Raw genomic sequence first — 18,610 nt, 5'->3', positions numbered from 1 at the left:
GTGGCAGCTACCCAGTTGCTCTCACTGGCTGCACTAGTCAGTACTAATTAGTCAAAGGGCATAGCTGCTCAAGTGCTGCTTACAGACCGTTACTCCATGAAGCAGGAGGCATGGATGGTTAGAATCCCTAAATTTAAGTCAGACAGTCTGGTCTCCGATCTGGAATCTGGTTGGAGATTTCAGAGGGCAGGCAGCTGCTCAGCTGTTATAGCTATGCCACAGGGTCGAGCAGGTTAGATTCATTTCCAGTCCCGACGATGCCGAGCTGAAGCTGTTGATGATTTGTTTGCTTTGGTCACAGTCAACTCAGTAGCAGAAACAGGGCTGAGCCTGAGTATGGGGGCATTGGTGAGCCCAGTAGTCAGGACTCAGGGAAGGCAGAGTGAACACAGTAGGGCTTGCTCCACCTGCTACGTCCTGGTTGCTGACATTCCATCCCAGTGCCTGATGAATCTGACTCCATCATGACAGTCCCAGCAGGAAACATATTATAAATAGTCCCTTCAGAGTTTGTAGCCCTAAAGTTTTATGAGCGCATTAGACACCAATTCAACTAGTAGAATATTCCAAAGATTTTTTTCTTGTACTAGTTCTTGAACACCAAGTCTATCTCTCATGTTTTCTAGCCTAGTATCTTGCTTAACAATGCATAAAAGAGATCCAGGAGTTTTTAACTAAGGTGCCAGGTGAACCTTATACCGTAAGTACCGCAAAACTGCTTTCAGCTGAAGCGATATGGGAGCTCTACAGGAAGGAGGAATGTTTGGGTCAAGGCTTAAAGGAAAAACACATTTTGACCATCAGAAGTGACATCTGTGTCAGAGGATAAGGGCATCTGTATTCAAATCCTATGGCTGTGGTAACAAATAACCGTAAACCGCGTGGCTTAAACAACAGAAATGGACTTTTTCACAGTTCTGGAACTAGGAGTCCAAAAGCAGGGAGTTGGCAGGGCTGTGCTTTCTCTGGAGGCTCTGGAGGATAATCTGTTTCTTGTCTCTTTTAGCTTCTAATGGCTGCTGAGATTCCTGGGCTTGTGACTGCAACACTTTCTTCAAGGTCTGCATCTTCCAATCCTCTGTGCTCTGTGTTCACATCGCCTTCTCTTGTGTTCCTCTGCCTCTCTCTCTTTTAATTAATTAATAATTAATTAATTATTTTTTTGGACAGAGTTTCACTCTTGTTGCACAGGCTGGAGTGCAATGGTGCGATCTCAGCCCACCACAACCTCTGCCTCCTGGGTTCAAGTGATTCTCCTGCCTCAGCCTCCTGAGTAGCTGGGATTACAGACATGTGCCACCGCTGCAGCTAATTTTGTATTTTTAGTAAAGACAGGATTTCGCCATGTTGGTTAGGCTGGTCTTGAACTCTCGACCTCAGGTGATCCACCTGCCTCAGCCTCCCAAAGTGCTGGGATTATAGGTGTGAGCCACCATGCCTGGACTCTGCCTCTCTCTTATAAGGACATTTTTTATGGCATTTGGCATCCAGCCAGTTCATCAAGGATAATCTCCTCATCTCAAGGTCTTTATTAATCAGGATTGTAAAGTCTTTGCTGTAAAAGGCAGCAGATTCTAAGGATTTACTGATTCCAAGGATTAAGATGTGGATATATTTTGGGAGGCATTACCAAACCTACCACAGCAGCCCTGCTGAAAAAAAAAATAGCATATGAAGAAAAAAACACAAAGAGAAACAGAAAGAGCGCTCAGACAGCAGCCACCTGTTGGTTGGAGGGTTGGGATGATACAGAACAGTCCTGTAAGACATGGCTTCTTACAAACACCCATCTGGTGGTCTTGGTGGAGTTCTTGAATTTCAGACCAAAGAGTTTGGGGCATACAAAGGAGGGAATCCTAAAAATACAGATTTGGAAAGAAAGTTAAGATCAGATTGTACAATCACAACAGTTACCATGTGAGAAAGCCAAGAACCACTGCAAGTGGTTGATCAGCATAATCAAAGAAGGAAGACTGGGAGCCTTAGGAAGATTACTTTCTCCATCCTCTCAACTCTCTTTATATTTGTGTTTATTATGGCTCCTATGGAAAGGACAAACTCCTTAACATTCCAAGCTAACATTCCAGAGTTGACCTCAGCCTTCAAGAGTGCAGCAGGGTCCAGTCAAACCTCCTGTCATAAACTTTGAGATACCCTCAGGTATGTGTAGATGTTAACTTGGTTGCCAATTTTATCTTTTTCTAAACATCTATTTCCATCCCCTGTTGTCATTACTGCTTCTCTGGGTAGCTGAGGCCCTCTGCTCTAATGCATATAATATATAGGACAGTCCCTTCCTTAATTCCCCAAAGCCTAGTTGACATTAGGCTGTAGGGCTGAACAAAACCTTACCAATGACTTAGGGATGACATAAGAAAATTTCTTTGTTTAAAAGAAATATTCCAAATGGGTTATTATTCATCTAGGTCTCAGACTCAAGCAAGCACAGCCTGTCAGGGTCTCTTGCTAACCACTTCTCTCCTATCCATCAGGCTAATGGCCAACTTTCTATTGTTTTTATTTTTGTTTTTGAGACACTCTGTCATCCAGGCTGGAGTGCAGTGGTGTGATCTCAGCTCACTGCAACCTCCACCTCCCAGGTTCAAGCAATTCTCCTGCTCAGCCTCCTGAGTAGCTGGGATTACATGTGTGTGCCACCACGCCCAGCTAATTTTTGTATTTTTAGTAGAGACAGGGTTTCGCCACATGGTCAGGCTGGTCTCAAACTCCTGACCTCAAGGGATCCACCCACTTCAGACTTCCAAACTGCTGGGATTACAGGCATGAGCCACCATGCCTGGCTAGTCAATTTTCTTAAAAGCTCTTATTAGACAAAACAAACCTGGAATTTATGTTAATTTTTTTTTTTTTAAATAAAGGCAGGGTTTCACTATGTTGGCCAGGATGGTCTTGATCTCCTGACCTCATGATCCACCTGCCTTGGCCTCCCAAAATGCTGGGATTACAGGCATGAGCCACCACACCCAGCCTATGTTAATTTTTTCATCCCCTCACATGCTTAAAATTGTAGTCTATATGTAATATTCACTCCCTGACCAACTGCAGCTTAACTTCTGTCCCTATCTTGCCATGGACTCTCCTCTTAGTTAAGTCAAAGACACCCTCAGTGCTAAATCTAGGATTCCATTCGTACCTTCCTTAACCTCTTCAGCATTCGGCATAAGCCGTGCTGCCTGCTCCCACCACACTGTTCCTTCCTTGCCCGCTCAGTGCCTCCCCACCGCCACAGAACGGTCAGCCGAGACCACCACAGTCACTCTGTAGAGACGCAATTCACCCCGCAAAGATGATAAACTACCTTGCTTAATAATGTAAAAAGTTAAGTGACTTTTCAAACTCTCAATTTTAACCAATTTTGGAGTCATGAAATCAATTTAGAGTTTCAAGGATCACTTTTTTTAAGCTACACAGAATTGAATAGAGACCATCAGACTGTATTCGTGTAGGAAAGCTAAGTGTTTTGTACCCAGTATGTGTATATGTACATTCACTGGGTCATGATAGTAAATATATTTCTTATTGTGGGTATGGTCAGAGAAGTTTTTAAAAAGACATTGATTTGGGTTTTCCTGACGCTTGTGTCTTCCCCACGCCCTCCATGGCCAGTTGTCTCTAGGACCTGTGAGTATAACATACTTTGTTTTCCCCATCCTCTCTCCCGCATCTCCTTTTGTGACCACACTGGCCTGATCATGACATAAAAGAATACAAAACAAAGGTAAAATAGGGTTCTATGATGGAGTGACAAGAGTAGTTTCTCTAGATGGCCAAGAAAGGCTTGGCTGAAGAGGTAGCATTTGACCCGGAGCCTGAATGGTAAGATAGAGGCAACCTTAAGACAACCTGAAAGTCAAGTTTTCAGAACAAAAGGGACTCTCAGTACAAGGGTCCTGAGGAAGTAACAAACTTAAGAGTATTCAAGGGACAACAAGGTGGTGAGTGTGGCTGAAGCAGAAGGATCGATCCTCCTGAAGCAGGAGACCACCGTTTTATGCCTGGTCACCACCACGCACAAAGACTGAACCCTAGTGTGAGGCAGAGGGAAGCAGGGCAGAGGAGCCAGATTATAGGTTCTCGTAGGCCATGGTAAGGATTTTGTGTTTTATTCTGGTTGTGATGAGAAGCTTCTGACTTCAAGTTTGTAGCAAGGGAGTGACATCATCTATGTGATGCTCTAGAACAATTGCTCTAGTTACAAGGCGAAGGAGGGACAGGATGGCAGGAGAAGGAGACCAGTGAGGAAGCCTGACAGATTCTCCAGAAGGACAAAAAGTCAAGGTAGCTGATGATAATGATGAGGAAAGTTGGGCTTAGGACTGGAGTCAAAGGGCAGTTTTGCGAAAATGGCAGAGGTAGAAGTCTTGAATGTGGCATCAGAAATGTGATGCTCATTTTTTTTTTTTCTTTATTGGAGACAGAGCCTGTCTCTGTTGCCCAGGCTAGAGTGCAATGGCATGATCTCAGCTCACTGCAACCTCTGCCTCCTTAGTTTAAGCGATTTTCCTGCCTCAGCCTCCTGAGTAGCTGGGATAACGGGCACCCACCACCATGTCCCACTAATTTTTGTGTTTTTAGTAGAGATGGGGTTTTACCATGTTGGTCGGGCTGGTCTCGAACTCCTAATCTCAGATGATCCAACCACCTTGGCCTCCCAAAGTGCTAGGATTGCTCATTTTTAATCTCAGCAGCTCATTCACAGATCACACATAGAAACTTGTCACTCACCCCTAAGCCTTCTTTGTCTATCTTAGAGATCCCTGGATGCAAGACTTTAAGATTATTTGACACATTTTCTCTGTCTCACCCTAACAGCCTCTTTCTAGTATTTGTTTTAATAGACTGCATTTTTTTGAGGCATTTTTTGAGACCAAAGGTTAAGGGAGAAAGAGGGATGAATAAGTGGAGCCTGAAGGATTTTTAGGGCAGTAAAACTACTCTGCATGATAATATAATGTTGGATACACATCACTACCATGCGTAAAATGTACAACACCAAGACTGAACTCTAGTATGAAATATGGACTCAGGCTGACAATGATGTGTCAATGTAGGTTAATCAATTGAAACAAATGTACCACTTGGGGGCTGGGAGTGGCGATTCATGCCTGTAATCCCAGCACTTTTGGGAGACTGAGGTGGGTGGATCACCTGAGGTCAGGAGTTCAAGACCAGCCTGGCCAACATGGAGAAACACCATCTGTACTAAAAATACAAGCATTAGCTGGGCATGGTGGCAGGCACCTGTAATCCCAGCTACTCGGGAGCCTGAGGCAGGAGAATCACTTGAACCTTGGAGGTGGAGGTATCAGTGAGCCGAGATGGTGCCATTGCACTCCAGCCTGGGCTACAGAGTGAGACTCTGTCTCAAAAAAAAAAAAGTACCACTTTGGGGGCGGTGTTGATAATGGGGAAGGCTGTGTATGTGTAGGGGTGGGGGCATGTAGGAAATGTCTGTAGCTTTCTCTCAATTTTGCTGTAAATCTTACCAGTATTTTAATGTCAAATCCTTAAGAGCTTATCTATTTCTTGCCACTGGCAGTGGGTTCTGTTCTTGACGTTCCATCCAGCAGTGATGAAAACATCCCACAGTATTTTATGAGCCAGAGAACATTAAAAGGGTACATTTTCTCCTGGAAGGCCACCACCGTGGAAACTGCAGGTCAAACAGCTGAGAGTGAACAGCCTTGTTAGGACACATTTCTAAGTGTATACCAAATGTCCACAGAGGATTTTTAGACTTAAAAAAGGGAGCTAAAGAAGAGTTTCGTTCTTTTTATTTTCTGATTTTTAATATTATATAGACATTTTTCTCATTTAAAGAATGTGTGTGTATTTTTAAAGGAAAGGTACTCTTGATTCTATCCATTTAACAAAATATTAATCTCCATGGAGAAGAAATTTCTCATATTTTAAAATTTATTGTATATAGGTATATTCCATATACAGTCTATAAATAAAAAGCACAGTGGCCAGACGCAGTAGCTTACACTTGTAATCCCAAGACTTTGGGAGGCTGAGGTGGACAGGTCACCTGAGGTCAGGAATTTGAGACCAGCCTGGCCAGCATGGCGAAACCCTGTCTCTACTAAAAGTACAAAAATTATCTGGGTGTGATGGCAGGTGCCTGTAGTCCTAGCTACTTGGGAGGCTGAGGCAGGAAAATCACTTGAACCCAGGAGGCAGAGGCTGCAGCGAGCCAAGATCATGTCACTGCACTGCAGCCTGGGAGACTGAGACTCTGTCTCAAGGAAAATAACAAATAAATAAATAAATAAAATAATGAAAAGCACACACTATCTTAAAGAAGATGATGGTAAAAATAATAATAAAAATAGTAAATAAATACATATATAATAGCACAGAAGTGTTTATAGTAAAAATTATGTCTCCCTCCAGCCCCCACCTGCGAATCACTCTCTCAGGAGGAACCCACTGTTCCCAGCTACAAAGCTTTCAGAGAGATTTTATTTACATAAGCAACTACATACTTTAAAAAAAAAAAAATTATAAATGAGGCTTGGTGCAAGGGCTCAAGTTTGTAATTCCAGCACTTTGGGAGGATGAGGTGGAAGGATCCCTTCAGGCCAGGAATTCAAGACCAGCCTGGGCAACATAACAAGACCCTCGTGTATACAAAAAAAGAAAAAAAAAAAATCAAGAAAACGAACGGGCATGCTGGTATGGTTCTATAGTCCCAGCTACGCAGGAAGCTGAGAGTGAGGGATTTCTTGAGCCCAGGTCTTTGAGGCTGTCATCCACTCCAGCATGGGTGACAAAGCAAGACTCTGTCTCAAGAAAAAAAAAAGGTATAAAGAGTCATATATTATATACTGCTCTGGAATATTTTCTTTTTGGTTTAACATATCTTGGAGATTCTTCCACAGCTGTGGATAAAGAGTTGCCTCATTCTTTTTCAGGGGAAGTTTAGTATAAAGAGTGATATAGTCAGGAAATTATATGTAATTTATTTTGCCGACTCGGAAGCAGAGCAGTGGCAAGATTAATCCTTAGAATTTTGGACGTTAATATCAAATTGTTCAAAGCTTTGTTATTTTTCTCTTCCTGTGGCTCTATTTTCACCACTGAGATTCCCCATCCTATGCCCCTCGGGGCCCCATCTGACATTTGTCACTTCTCTAGCTTAGTTATCTAATCTCATTTTGATGAGTCAGATGAAATAAATCCAGATAACGTGTCTCACATGTTCCTTAGGCCCAAAAGCCTAAAAGATAAAATAAAGGGAAATGTGTAAGACAGAGGGCTGAGAGTTTGTTGAATGTTTGAGATTTGAATATGTGTGTGTTAATTCTTCCTCAATTACAGCTAGATTCTGCCCTCTCCAGCTTGGTAACTGGAGACTAGGGGAAATGTGATCCCAGTTCATATTTTGAGAGCACATCTCTTACAGTTCTAAGAGGTCCTATTCCCTTAGATTACCACATTTCACAGGGAGAAAGCACTCACCCATATATATGTATATATATATATTTTCTTTTTTTTTTTTTTGAGATGGATTCTCACTCTACTGCCCTGGCTAGAGTGCAATGGCGCGATCTTGGCTCACTGCAACCTTCACCTCCCAGGTTCAAGCGCTTCTTCTACCTCAACCTCCCAAGTAACTGGGATTACAGGCATGAGCCACCATGCCCAGCTAATTTTTGTGTTTTTAGTAGAGACGGGGTTTCACCATGTTGGTCAGGCTGGTCTTGAAGTCCTGGCCTCAAGGTATCCACCCGCCTCTGCCTCCCAAAGGGCTGGGATTACAGGCATGAGCCACCGCCCCTGGCCTCACCCAGATATTTTTCAAATACCGTTTTCAATTCCCACTCTCTTTTTCTCTTGAAGTAAGCAAGGCAGACACATTTGCCAAGGATAACTGAGAATGTAAGGGCAATCCATGACTGGGCAGCTTGTGCGGGCTGTGTGCTAAGTGCAACTGGGAAACATGCCCTATAAATAGCCGTTCATTGTCAGCCTGTGTGAAAAGACAAGAGAGCATGCCATGCTGTGATTCAGGCCGAATTCAGTGGCTGCGTCTGGGCAGGGCTATAAGCCACTAGCTGCTTCGACTGGTAATCCAGTCAGTAGGCAACTGCGGGGGTTCGCTGCTGAGGGAAGGTTGACTGAAGGAGGCTGTTCAATGCTCTTTTTACCTTCACTATGGCAAAAATCATTTTCAGGCACCTCATAGAGATTCCAGTGCGTTACCAGGAAGAGTTTGAAGCTCGAGGTCTGGAAGACTGCAGGCTGGATCATGCTTTATATGCACTGCCCGGGCCAACCATCGTGGACCTGGGGAAAAGCAGGGCAGCACAGCCCTCTCCAGTGGACTCTGCAGCAGAGACACTACCCCGAGAAGGCAAATCCCGCTTTCAGATCCTGCTGGACGTGGTCCAGTTCCTCCCCGAAGACATCATCATTCAGACCTTCGAAGGCTGGCTGCTGATAAAAGCGCAACACGGAACCAGAATGGACGAGCACGGTTTTATCTCAAGGAGCTTCACCCGACAGTACAAGCTGCCAGATGGCGTGGAAACGAAAGATTTGTCTGCAGTCCTCTGTCACGATGGAATTTTGGTGGTGGAAGTAAAGGATCCAGTTGGGACTGAGTGACATTGTATCGGTTCCTGTTCCGACGACCCGAGGAAGATGATTGTTTAGCCACTGGTACTACAAGAATGTTTGATATTACCCATATTTGAAATGATTTACTATGATTTTTATGAAGATTAAAAATACATACACAGTTCCTGGTACATTGAGGTTGTCTTTATTATTCTTACTCAGAAATGAAAATTGGTAAATATGTTTGTGTGACTCAAACTGATACTATTCTTACAATTGCAACGTTGAAAATTTAGGAGACTGTATTTGGATATTAGAGGGGACTCAGATTTGTTTCTTATTATTTCAACAATGCCAGCTGCATTTGTAATCACTGATGGCAAAAGAGCAGTAGTCATTTAAGGAATTCCTATCCATGTTATGGAAATCTTTTACATTGCCAAAGAGTTGTGATTCCCTTCACTTGATAAGCTTTTCTTTTTAGTGTGTTTTCATTAAAGTGGCATTTTGTAAATATGGAGTGCCAAAATTAAAATACAGTATTTGGGAATTGGGTCTGAAATCTATTTATGTTTCAGTATAGATTTCAATAGTTCTGAAATATTTATGATTCAGGATAGTGGTCTTAAATGTCAATGGGAATTTTCAGATATAAATTTTATTTTTAAAAAGTTCAAATATGTACCTCATTCATCTTTTTAAAGCTATAATGAATCCTGTCTGAAATGTTTTGACTTTTTAAAAATAGTATAAGTTTTATGGATATGTACAAAATGTTCCTAAGATATGTATTAACATATCTTCCTATAAATTAATATGCAGCTTTAGGACACCACTTTTGAAAGTCTGATTACTGAATTTGGCGAGTTTTAATCTGTGCTTTTTAGATGCTCCGTAAATGTGGATGGCAAAATGTAACACATCTGCTACCTCTGCATAATCCTTAGCTTTAAATAGCCAGGCAGGCAGTGGAAGTTCCACACCTGAGCTTACACTGCGTGTTTGAGTTCACACCGCACATCTGATGATTGTGCTTATTATATTCTCCCAAGGTTGAGACATTGGTAGAGCTTAAGGACTAGTGCCTTCAACAGCTGCTCTGGGACATTCCAAAGGTTTGCTATCTCATTCTGTATATACTATTTCTTCAGAGGCAGTGGCTGCCTGCCTTTTACCCCACACTGAATGTGAGCTGACAAGGAGCCCGAGGATAGTGCTAAGAATAGATGCAGAATGCAGGGTGTGGAAAACACCAGGGCAAATGCAGATTGCTGACAGTGTCCCAGTGCCCCTCCACGTTGTTTTATTGTAGTTCAAGTTAAAATGTAAGATTCCAACTAAAAAAAAAAAAAAAAAAAAAAAAAAAAGCCGGAAGGGGGATTGAGGGGGGGGGAGAGAGAGAGAGACATCGCACAGGAGAGGGGAGGGTGTAGAGGCACTGCAAAGGAAAGTGCAGTCATCTGAAATGCAGCGTGGAGTTCTTATGTCCCCCAGGTCCAAAGGGATGGGAGGAGGAAGCAAGTCTCAGAAATCAAAAGGAACGTGGCATAGCGGAGACTACCAGCTGTGCCTTTCATTTGAGGGCATGACCAGCCTAAGGAGACCTCTTATGGGGAGGGAGCCAGTAGAACAAATACTTCCTCCTTCCCATCTCCTACTAGGGCCCCCCATTGGCAGGATCTGACTGGAGGCCAGAGGGCATGGGAGCCCTGTCAATCTAGTTTAACTGCCTCCCAGGGCAAAGGACAGGATGGAGAAAAGTGAGGGTGACCCTCAGGAGCCAGAGGATGATATCCAGCACTCCAATGAAATGAGTCCTATTGTCAGAGTTCTCTGTTAGAAAACCTGTTTCTGCCAGGCAACAAGGATTGGAGAGCTGACACTTTATTTGGGAAGTGCAAGTCCAGGATGGTAAAGATGAGGAAACAGGGGAAATGAGACAGGGAAAAACTGGGAAGCCAAGATGGTGTGATGATGGGATGTGTTACTGTGCCGACCACCACGCCACAGGTGACTGTGAAAAGGCTCAGCAGGTCTGTGGGCAGGGATGTTGGATCAGCAGATGGAACCACTCCATGGAGAAGTTCTCTTCAGGGAGAAACTAATCTTAAAGAAGTCCCAGCCGGGTGTGGTGGCTCATGCCTATAATCTTAGCACTTTGGGAGGGTGAGGTGGGAGGATCACTTGAGCTCAGGAGTTCCAGACAAGCCTGGGCAACATGATGAGACCCCATCTCTACAAAAAGAACAAAAATTTGTCTTGAGTGGCGGCACGTACCTGTAGTCCAAGCTACTCCGCGGGCTGAGGGAGAGGATAGATTGAGCCTGGGAGGTTGAGGCTGCAGGGAGCTATGATCACACCATTGCACCACCGTCTAGGCAACAGAGCAAGAACTTGTCTCAAAACCTAAAAACAAACAAACAAAACAAAACCAAGAAAATTTTAAAAAACCAAAAAAGTCCCCCCCCCCAACAGGGAAATTAAAGGGAGAGAAGGAATTTGGCATAAAACCTCAGATTTTTTAAAACCCATGATTTCAACTAGTTTAACAAAAATACTTTTCACTAATGACCATTGTTCTCCTCAGAGGCTTTCAAATAATTTATTACAAAGAAGCATTAAAATATCGGTTTGGTACAGCCTTTATATTACATTTTGAAAATAACTTTGTTGAGTGGTTGAGTTGGCTAGATCCCACCTCCACCCCCTGCAAAATAAGAGAGATAGTATTTTTAATTGAAAAGTAAATGATTGAAACTGATGTTTATATTTCCTGTGTTGTTTAATACACAAGTGTGTACGTGTATACAAATATAATCCTATTTATTAATGTTTTCTAACCTCAAGGAAATACAAAGAATGTGCAATGTCATAAGATCAAATGGTCTGTATGATACCATTCTTTGTAATTTGTTGTTCAAATATTCTATGTTCTTTCTATTTTCCCCTGATAGTAGAAAACATGTAGATTGGTGTCTTCAAACCTCTCAATATAAAAAGGCAGTTTTCCATTTTTAAAAAAAGTTCTGGCTCATTTTTTTCCTTTGTGTAACGTTGTTATACTTTTTAGTTTGTTATGTAAACTTATAAAACTTACGTAATTGTAAGTTTAAAGTTGTAATTTCTTTCTAACAAATGGCTTCTTATATTATTATGTAGGCCTTCTTTTTATCCCTATTTAATGCTTTTAGCCTTAAATTCTGTTTTGCCTGAAAAATACCACTTTTTATTATTTACGTGACATCTCTTGTTCTTTCATATTCAGTATACTGAACATACTACAATATTTAAATGTGTCTCTTAAAAGCAGTAGCATATAGCTGAATTTTTTAAAATGCAGTCTGATAATCTGTCTTTTAGTAGATACATTTAATTCTTTTACTTACTGGGATTAAATATTTGAACTGATTTCTTATTTTGTGTTTCTGTTTATCATGCTTTTCTTTGCCTTTTTTCTCTTTCAGAATTTCGGTTTACTTCTTTGTTTTTTCTACCGATCTTTACGATGTTGTAACTTAAACATTTTTTTAAAAAAACAAGAAAACTTAAACATTGCCTCAACATTTATAAGCTAACATACATTTTTTGTGGGAAAATAATACAAGTATAAAATTTTAAGTTTCTTCCTTTTTTTTTTTGAGACTGCTTAATATGCAATCTGAACAAATGTCTTTTCTTAAAGATCTGGACATTTCATGGCTATTACTTCTTCACATGCTCTCTGCAAAGCCTCCATTCCCTTCTGTAGATTGAAGCCTCTAAAAAGCCCTTGGTCTTTCCGTGCTCTATTTCTAGCTGAATTCCTCAGTCCTTTCGTTATCTCTTTCCTCTCAAAATATGTCATACATACAGAAAAGCATAATTATTATTGTATATATATTTTATATAAAAGTTCATCCATGTAACAAATCACCCAGCACAGGAAATTGGTCACTGACAGCACCTAGAGGCTACTCTCCTTCCAGAGGCAACCACCATCCTGTCCTATGTGATGGTTAAAAAAAGACAAAATGTTACTGCCTGTATTTGCATCTCTAATCAATGTAGTTTAGTTTTGCCTGTGTTTAAACTTTACATAACTGGAAGTACAGCCTATGTATTTTTTGTGACTTACTTCCTTTACTCAAGATTGCTTCAGTGTCATCCACAGACCACAGTACTCTGTTCATTTTTATTGATGTATATATTTCATTGAATAAATGCACCAATCTGTGAATTCTATTGATAATAGACATTCGTTTTTGATATTAAAATATATTTTGTTTTAATAGAGACAGGGTCTCCTTATGTTGCCCAGGCTGGTCTCAAACTCCTGGGCTCAAGGGATCCTCCTACCTTGGCCTCCCAAAATGCTAGGATTACAGGCATGAGCCACCGTACCAGGGAGATAATAGATATCCCCTTTTAAACATTAAAAAATAATTTTTTAAAGAAGAGGTCTTAAGCTGGGCGTGGTTGCTTGTAATCCCAGCACTTTGCGAGGCCAAGGTGGGTGGATCACTTGAGGCCAGGTGTTCAAGACCAGCCTGGCCAACATGGCAAAACACTATCTCTGTTAAAAATACAACAAATTAGCCGGGCGCATACCTGTCATCCCAGCTACTCAGGAGACATGAGAATCGCTTGAGCCTGGGAGGCAGAGATTGGAGTGAGCTGAGATCACACCATTCACTCCAGCCTGGGGAACAGGAAAAAAAAAAAAAAGATGGGATCTTGCTCTGTTGCTCAGGCATGGGTGCAGTGGTGTGATCATAGCTCACTGCAGCCTCGAACTCCCAGGCTCAAGTGATCCTCCCACCTCAGTTTCCTGAGTACCTAGGACTATTGGTGCATGCCACAATGCCCAGTCAATTTTTAAAATTTTTGTAGAGACAGGGTCTTGCTTTGCTGCCCAGGCAGTCTCAGACTCCTGGCTTTAAACGATCCTCCCATCTTAGGCTCCCAAAGAGTTGGGATTATAGGCATGAGCTTTCATGCCCAGACATTAATAGACATTCTTTATTAATTTGGGGCTATATGAACCAATACCACTATGAATATTTTTGTGCATGTCTATTGGCTTCCAGATGCAGGAATTTCTTTTCTTTTCTTTTTTTTTTTTTTTTAGAAGCAAAGTCTATGTTGCCCAGGCTGGATTCAAACTCCTTGGCTCAAGTGACCCTCCAACCTCAGCCTCCCTAGTAGCTGGGATTACAGGCGTGTGCCACTTCACCTGGCTAATGTGCAGGAGTTTCTTCAAGGTGTATATTTAAGAATAAAACTGATGAAGTATTGGGTGTGGCCACCTTCCATTTAATAGATCATACCAGTGCTTTCCGATGGGATTTAATAACTTATGTTGCCATTAGAATTATATGAGGGTTCGAAATTATCCTAAATCTTCATCAAACCTTAGCATACTCAGGCTTACAATTTTACCAGTCTAGTTGTCTTCATCTGTATGTGCTGCTATAATGGAACACTTGAGGCTGGCTAATTTGTAAAACGCAGAAATTTATTTTTTAGTTCCGGAGGCTGAGAAGTCCAAGATCAAGGAACTGGCGTCTGGTGAGGGCCTTCTTACTGTCTCCTCACAGTGTGAAAGGCAGATGCGCAAGAGACAACAAACGACACTCTCTGTCAAGTTCTTTTATAAGGACCGCTAATTCTATTCATGAGGGAGGTGCCCTCATGGCCTAAGTACCAATCTCTTAGTACTATGAGATTGGTAACACCTGAATTTTGGAGAGGACCCATTCAAACCATAGCACTGTATAATGTAAAGCACAGGGAGATAGGAAGTCTCACTTTTACCATGAGCTTATCTCATGTATTACATGTATGTTCTCCATGGCGATGGTTTTAATTACATTCCTTATCAAACTTTTTTTTTTCTAATTTTTTGAGACTGAGTTTTGTCCTTGTTACCCAAACTGGAATGCAATGACGTGATCTCAGCTCACTGCTACCTCCGCCTCCTGGGTTCAAGTGATTCTCCTGCCTCAGCCTCCCAAGTAGCTGGGATTACAGGTGCCCACCACCACGCCCAGCTAATTTTGTTGGCCAGACTGGTCTTGAACTCCTGACCTCAGGTGATCCACCCACCTGGGCCTCCTAAAGTGCTGGGATTATAGGAGTGAGCCACCGCACCCAGCCTACCAAACCATTCTGTCTGCCATTTCTTTCTTTCATAATGTCTTATCCTTTTAAAATGGACATAATCCTTTGAGCATCCTAAACATAATTATTTTTCAGAGTCTTTATTGGATTGCTCTATATATCAATTTTATCTGGAGAAAATTCAAGTTCAAAATATGGACTTGCTTGATTTTCTTAGCATTAAACTTTTTGAAGTACTTGAGAATTTTGGTTTTCAGGCTTGTTTTGTGTGAAACAATAGTTGTTATCTTCCCTCTACCCCATAATCAACCTTCCCTATTTAGAGGATTTGCTGTTAACTTTGCTCTAGACCTTAATTTGAGGATTTTGGAAATCTCTGCCTCAAAGTGACCTTGTGAATACTGAATACTGCAGATTCAGTCATCAAGCAAGCATGAGGCTTGGTGATTTTTTTCTTTCTTCTTAGAAAGCCTGCAAGTGGTTTCAGCCTCCTTTGCTGGGCAGGAGGGCCTCCACACACCTGTGAAAGCTCCCAGTCTCACACAGTGAACCTGGTTCTCTGAATTCCTTGAGTTTCATTACTTTGCAAGACCCAAAGCCCCCCTGCCACTGCCCGTTTCTGCCTGAAAGCCAGCAGGCACACGGTGCCAATCCACTGCTTCCTGTTTCTGTTTTGTTTGAGTCTACAGAGCTGTTTATGCTATTTTTGAGACTGGCTATGTCTTTTCGGTTTTCTTTCTGTTTTATTTGTAATTGCCAAGTGTTACAGCAGTGCAGTGTTCTACTAGATTCTAAATTTTCTCATCAAATATGTCAAGTGATGGGATGGAAAGTAGAGATTAGATTATCTAGTAAAGAACACAGTAAGTTTAAGCCTTGATGAACCCCTTCTTTCTCATTGCAAGTTGTCTCCCATGGCAGGCAGCTGTGGCTAAAATTAGCTATTTTCCCTCCTCCCTCCCTCATTTTCCAACTCTTTTAAAATAGACTTGTGCAGCTGCATTTAAGATGCTTAACACTTAACTTATTTTTTTCAGAACACATTTCAAACTTTTCTCATTACAGGAGCAGATCATCTGAACAAAATGATATCTCATTTTTGTTTTCATTCTTTTGCAATTACATGAATATTTGAACTAAGTTCATAATTCACGATTCACAATGCAAATGCAAACCACATTTAGAATCAAGAAACAGAATACAACAAAGCCACAGCTCATATGAAGAAAAAAAAAAAATCAAGAAACAGAAGATAAAACGTCTTTGGAAATGTTGATAGAACTCTTTTCTTTAGTGTTTCCAAATGAGTATAGAGGTGTGGTGGAATAAAGATGGCCAAACATTTTTAGACTCTACCTCTTAATGACAGGAATAGCAATTTGCTCTCCCCTGGAGCATAGACTGGCCTTGTGTCCCTCTTTGACCAGCAGAATAAGGAGGAAGTGCCACCATGTAACTTTTGAGGCTGAGCCTGAAAAAATCTAAACCTTTCATATTCACACTCTTCCAAACACTCCCTTTAAAACCCAAGCCACGTGGTGAAGCTCCTCGGAGAAGAACCTAAGCTGTCGGTTTGACAGCCCCAGCTAAGTGGCCAACAAGCAGCCCCAGCTAGTAGCTGTATGGGTGACCCCTCGTTGACATTTCAGCCTGGAATAGTCTCCAGAGGAGATCATATGGGGCAGAAGGAATGCCCAACTGAGCCCATTAACACACAGAACTGTAGGAAAATACAGATCGTGGTTGCTTTAAGCCACTGAGTTTTGAGGGGTTTGTTCCCAAAATAAGGTAATCAAAACAAGAGGTAAATGAATTCTAGTTACTTTGATATCTTGCCAAAGCAAAAATTATGTGGCTAGTTATCAGATATTTCTATGTTTATCTTTTAAGAAAAAAACCCACCTCTTCTTGTATGATCTAGAAATACATATTGAGCTCCTGTATTAGAGAACTAATTAGAATTTGTACATATCTCTTAATTGTACATATCACTTCAAAATATATCTGAATAAGAAAGCTTTTTGTATTTGACATTTGCCCCCCCCAGTTTTCAAAGCTATTCATCCCCTATTATTTTTTCACCAGAAATTTAGAATACGTGGGAGCTACTCTACTATATGTTAAAACATAATGCCACAATAATTAAAATAATGTTAATGTAAGAGTAAATCAATAGAAACGAGAAGGAGACCCTGATCAGAACCCCATTACATCCTAGAGTTTAGCTGGACAACAGTAGCAGTTGTAATACATGGTAACATGATTCTGAGAGAGGAGAAAGGAAGGAACTGGTCAGGCAAGCAGTTGGGGTGGGTCTTCTGCTGAATTCTTCCAAACAAAAGAACACACAAAAAAATCAACCTGCAGGCACAGATAAGGGAACTCGAATAAGATATGCCCACAGCCACGCAGATAAGAAAGCCTGCACAGCTGACTTTCCCAGACATGTCCACAATGAAAAATTTTGTCCCCTGACACATGTACAGTAAGGGGAACAAAGCAATATGGAGTAACTCAAGCTAAGGGCCCACAAGCGCACGAGGAGGACAAGGTGGAGCTACCACAGATTCGCACCTTATGCAAATGAGACACCCAGCCCTCATCAGTTTCCTATAAAAGTCTCTGCATTCAGTTGTAAAAACAGCAACCCTCTTTCAGGTCTCCCCTCAGCAGTAGAGAGCTTTCTTCTTTCACTTAGTAAACTTTGGCTCCAGCGTCACCCTTGGTGTCTGCACTCCTTAACTTTCTTGGTAATGAGACAAAGAACTTTGGGTGATACCTCAGACTGTGAGAGACTACTACATTGTGGTGCATTGGCGAGATGTAACAATATAATATATGTACCTCAGGTAACTGTAGACCTGTCTAGAAAAATCAAATTAAAATCTCATCCCTATTATATACATCTCAAAAAAAAAAATTCCAAATGGATTAAAAAGTAAATGTATCAGAGAGGATATGGAGAAATAGGAACACTTTTACACTGTTGGTGGGAGTGTAAATTAGTTCAACTGTTGTGGAAGACAGTGTGGCGATTCCTTAACGACCTAGAAATAGAAATTCCATTTGACCCAGCAATCCCATTACTGGGTATATATCCAAAGGATTATAAATTGTTCTACTATAAGGACACATGCACACGAATATTCATTGCAGCACTGTTTACAATAGCAAAGACCTAGAACCAACCCAAATGCCCATTGATGATAGACTGGACAGGGAAAATGTGGCACATATACACCATGGAATATTACGCAGCCATCAAAAATGATGAGTTCGTGTGCTTTGTAGGGACACGGATGAACCTGGAAGCCATCATTCTCAGCAAACTGACACAGGAGCAGAAAATCAAACACTGCATATTCTCACTCATAGGCGGGCATTGAGCAACGAGAACACATGGACACAGGGAGGGGAGCATCACACACTGGGGTCTGTTGGGGGGAAATAGGGGAGGGACAGTGGGGGGTGGGGAGTTGGGGGGGATGGCATGGGGAGAAATGCCAGATATAGGTGATGGGGAGGAAGGCAGCAAGTCACACTGCCACGTGTATACCTATGCAACAATCTTGCACGTTCTTCACATGTACCCCAAAGCCTAAAATGCAATTTAAAAAAAAAGTAAATGTAAAAAACAAATAAACAAAAAAAGCCCTGTGTGTCTGCTGTGATGGTTGTTCTCCATTCTTCCATCCCCACCCCTGACTTCTGATCTTCTCTGCCCTGTTCTGTGCTCTGGGGGTCTGCTCTCTGGCTTCAGGTTGGATTCACTCAGTGGAAGGCACCAGCAGGAGAGCCGAGGGAGGAAGGAAAGGGGAGGTTAGGAAGTTTCTTCTCCAACTCTCGTTGCTTCAGGTCCTGGTTCTGGCAGGGGCTGCCCACTGCAGTGACTGCCTCTCTGATGAGGCTTTCCTCTCTCTCCTGG

General features: G+C 41.8%; 1 protein-coding gene across 1 annotated transcript; it reads left to right on the top strand.

Moving 5' to 3' along the window:
• The first annotated feature begins 7,991 nt into the window (after positions 1-7,991).
• On the top strand, positions 7,992-9,136 carry HSPB3 (heat shock protein family B (small) member 3). The gene has a single exon (XM_032280940.1). The coding sequence runs from the start codon at positions 8,182-8,184 to the stop codon at positions 8,632-8,634; it is 453 nt and encodes a 150-aa protein (XP_032136831.1). The 5' UTR covers positions 7,992-8,181; the 3' UTR covers positions 8,635-9,136.
• Positions 9,137-18,610: the final 9,474 nt, after the last annotated feature.

Source organism: Sapajus apella, unplaced genomic scaffold (assembly GCF_009761245.1).
Source record: "Sapajus apella isolate SASKATOON/1434 unplaced genomic scaffold, GSC_monkey_1.0 scaffold1, whole genome shotgun sequence".
Lineage (NCBI taxonomy): Eukaryota > Metazoa > Chordata > Mammalia > Primates > Cebidae > Sapajus > Sapajus apella.
The sequence above is the reverse complement of the archived record's forward strand: the minus strand, read 5'-3'. Positions and strand labels throughout refer to the sequence as shown.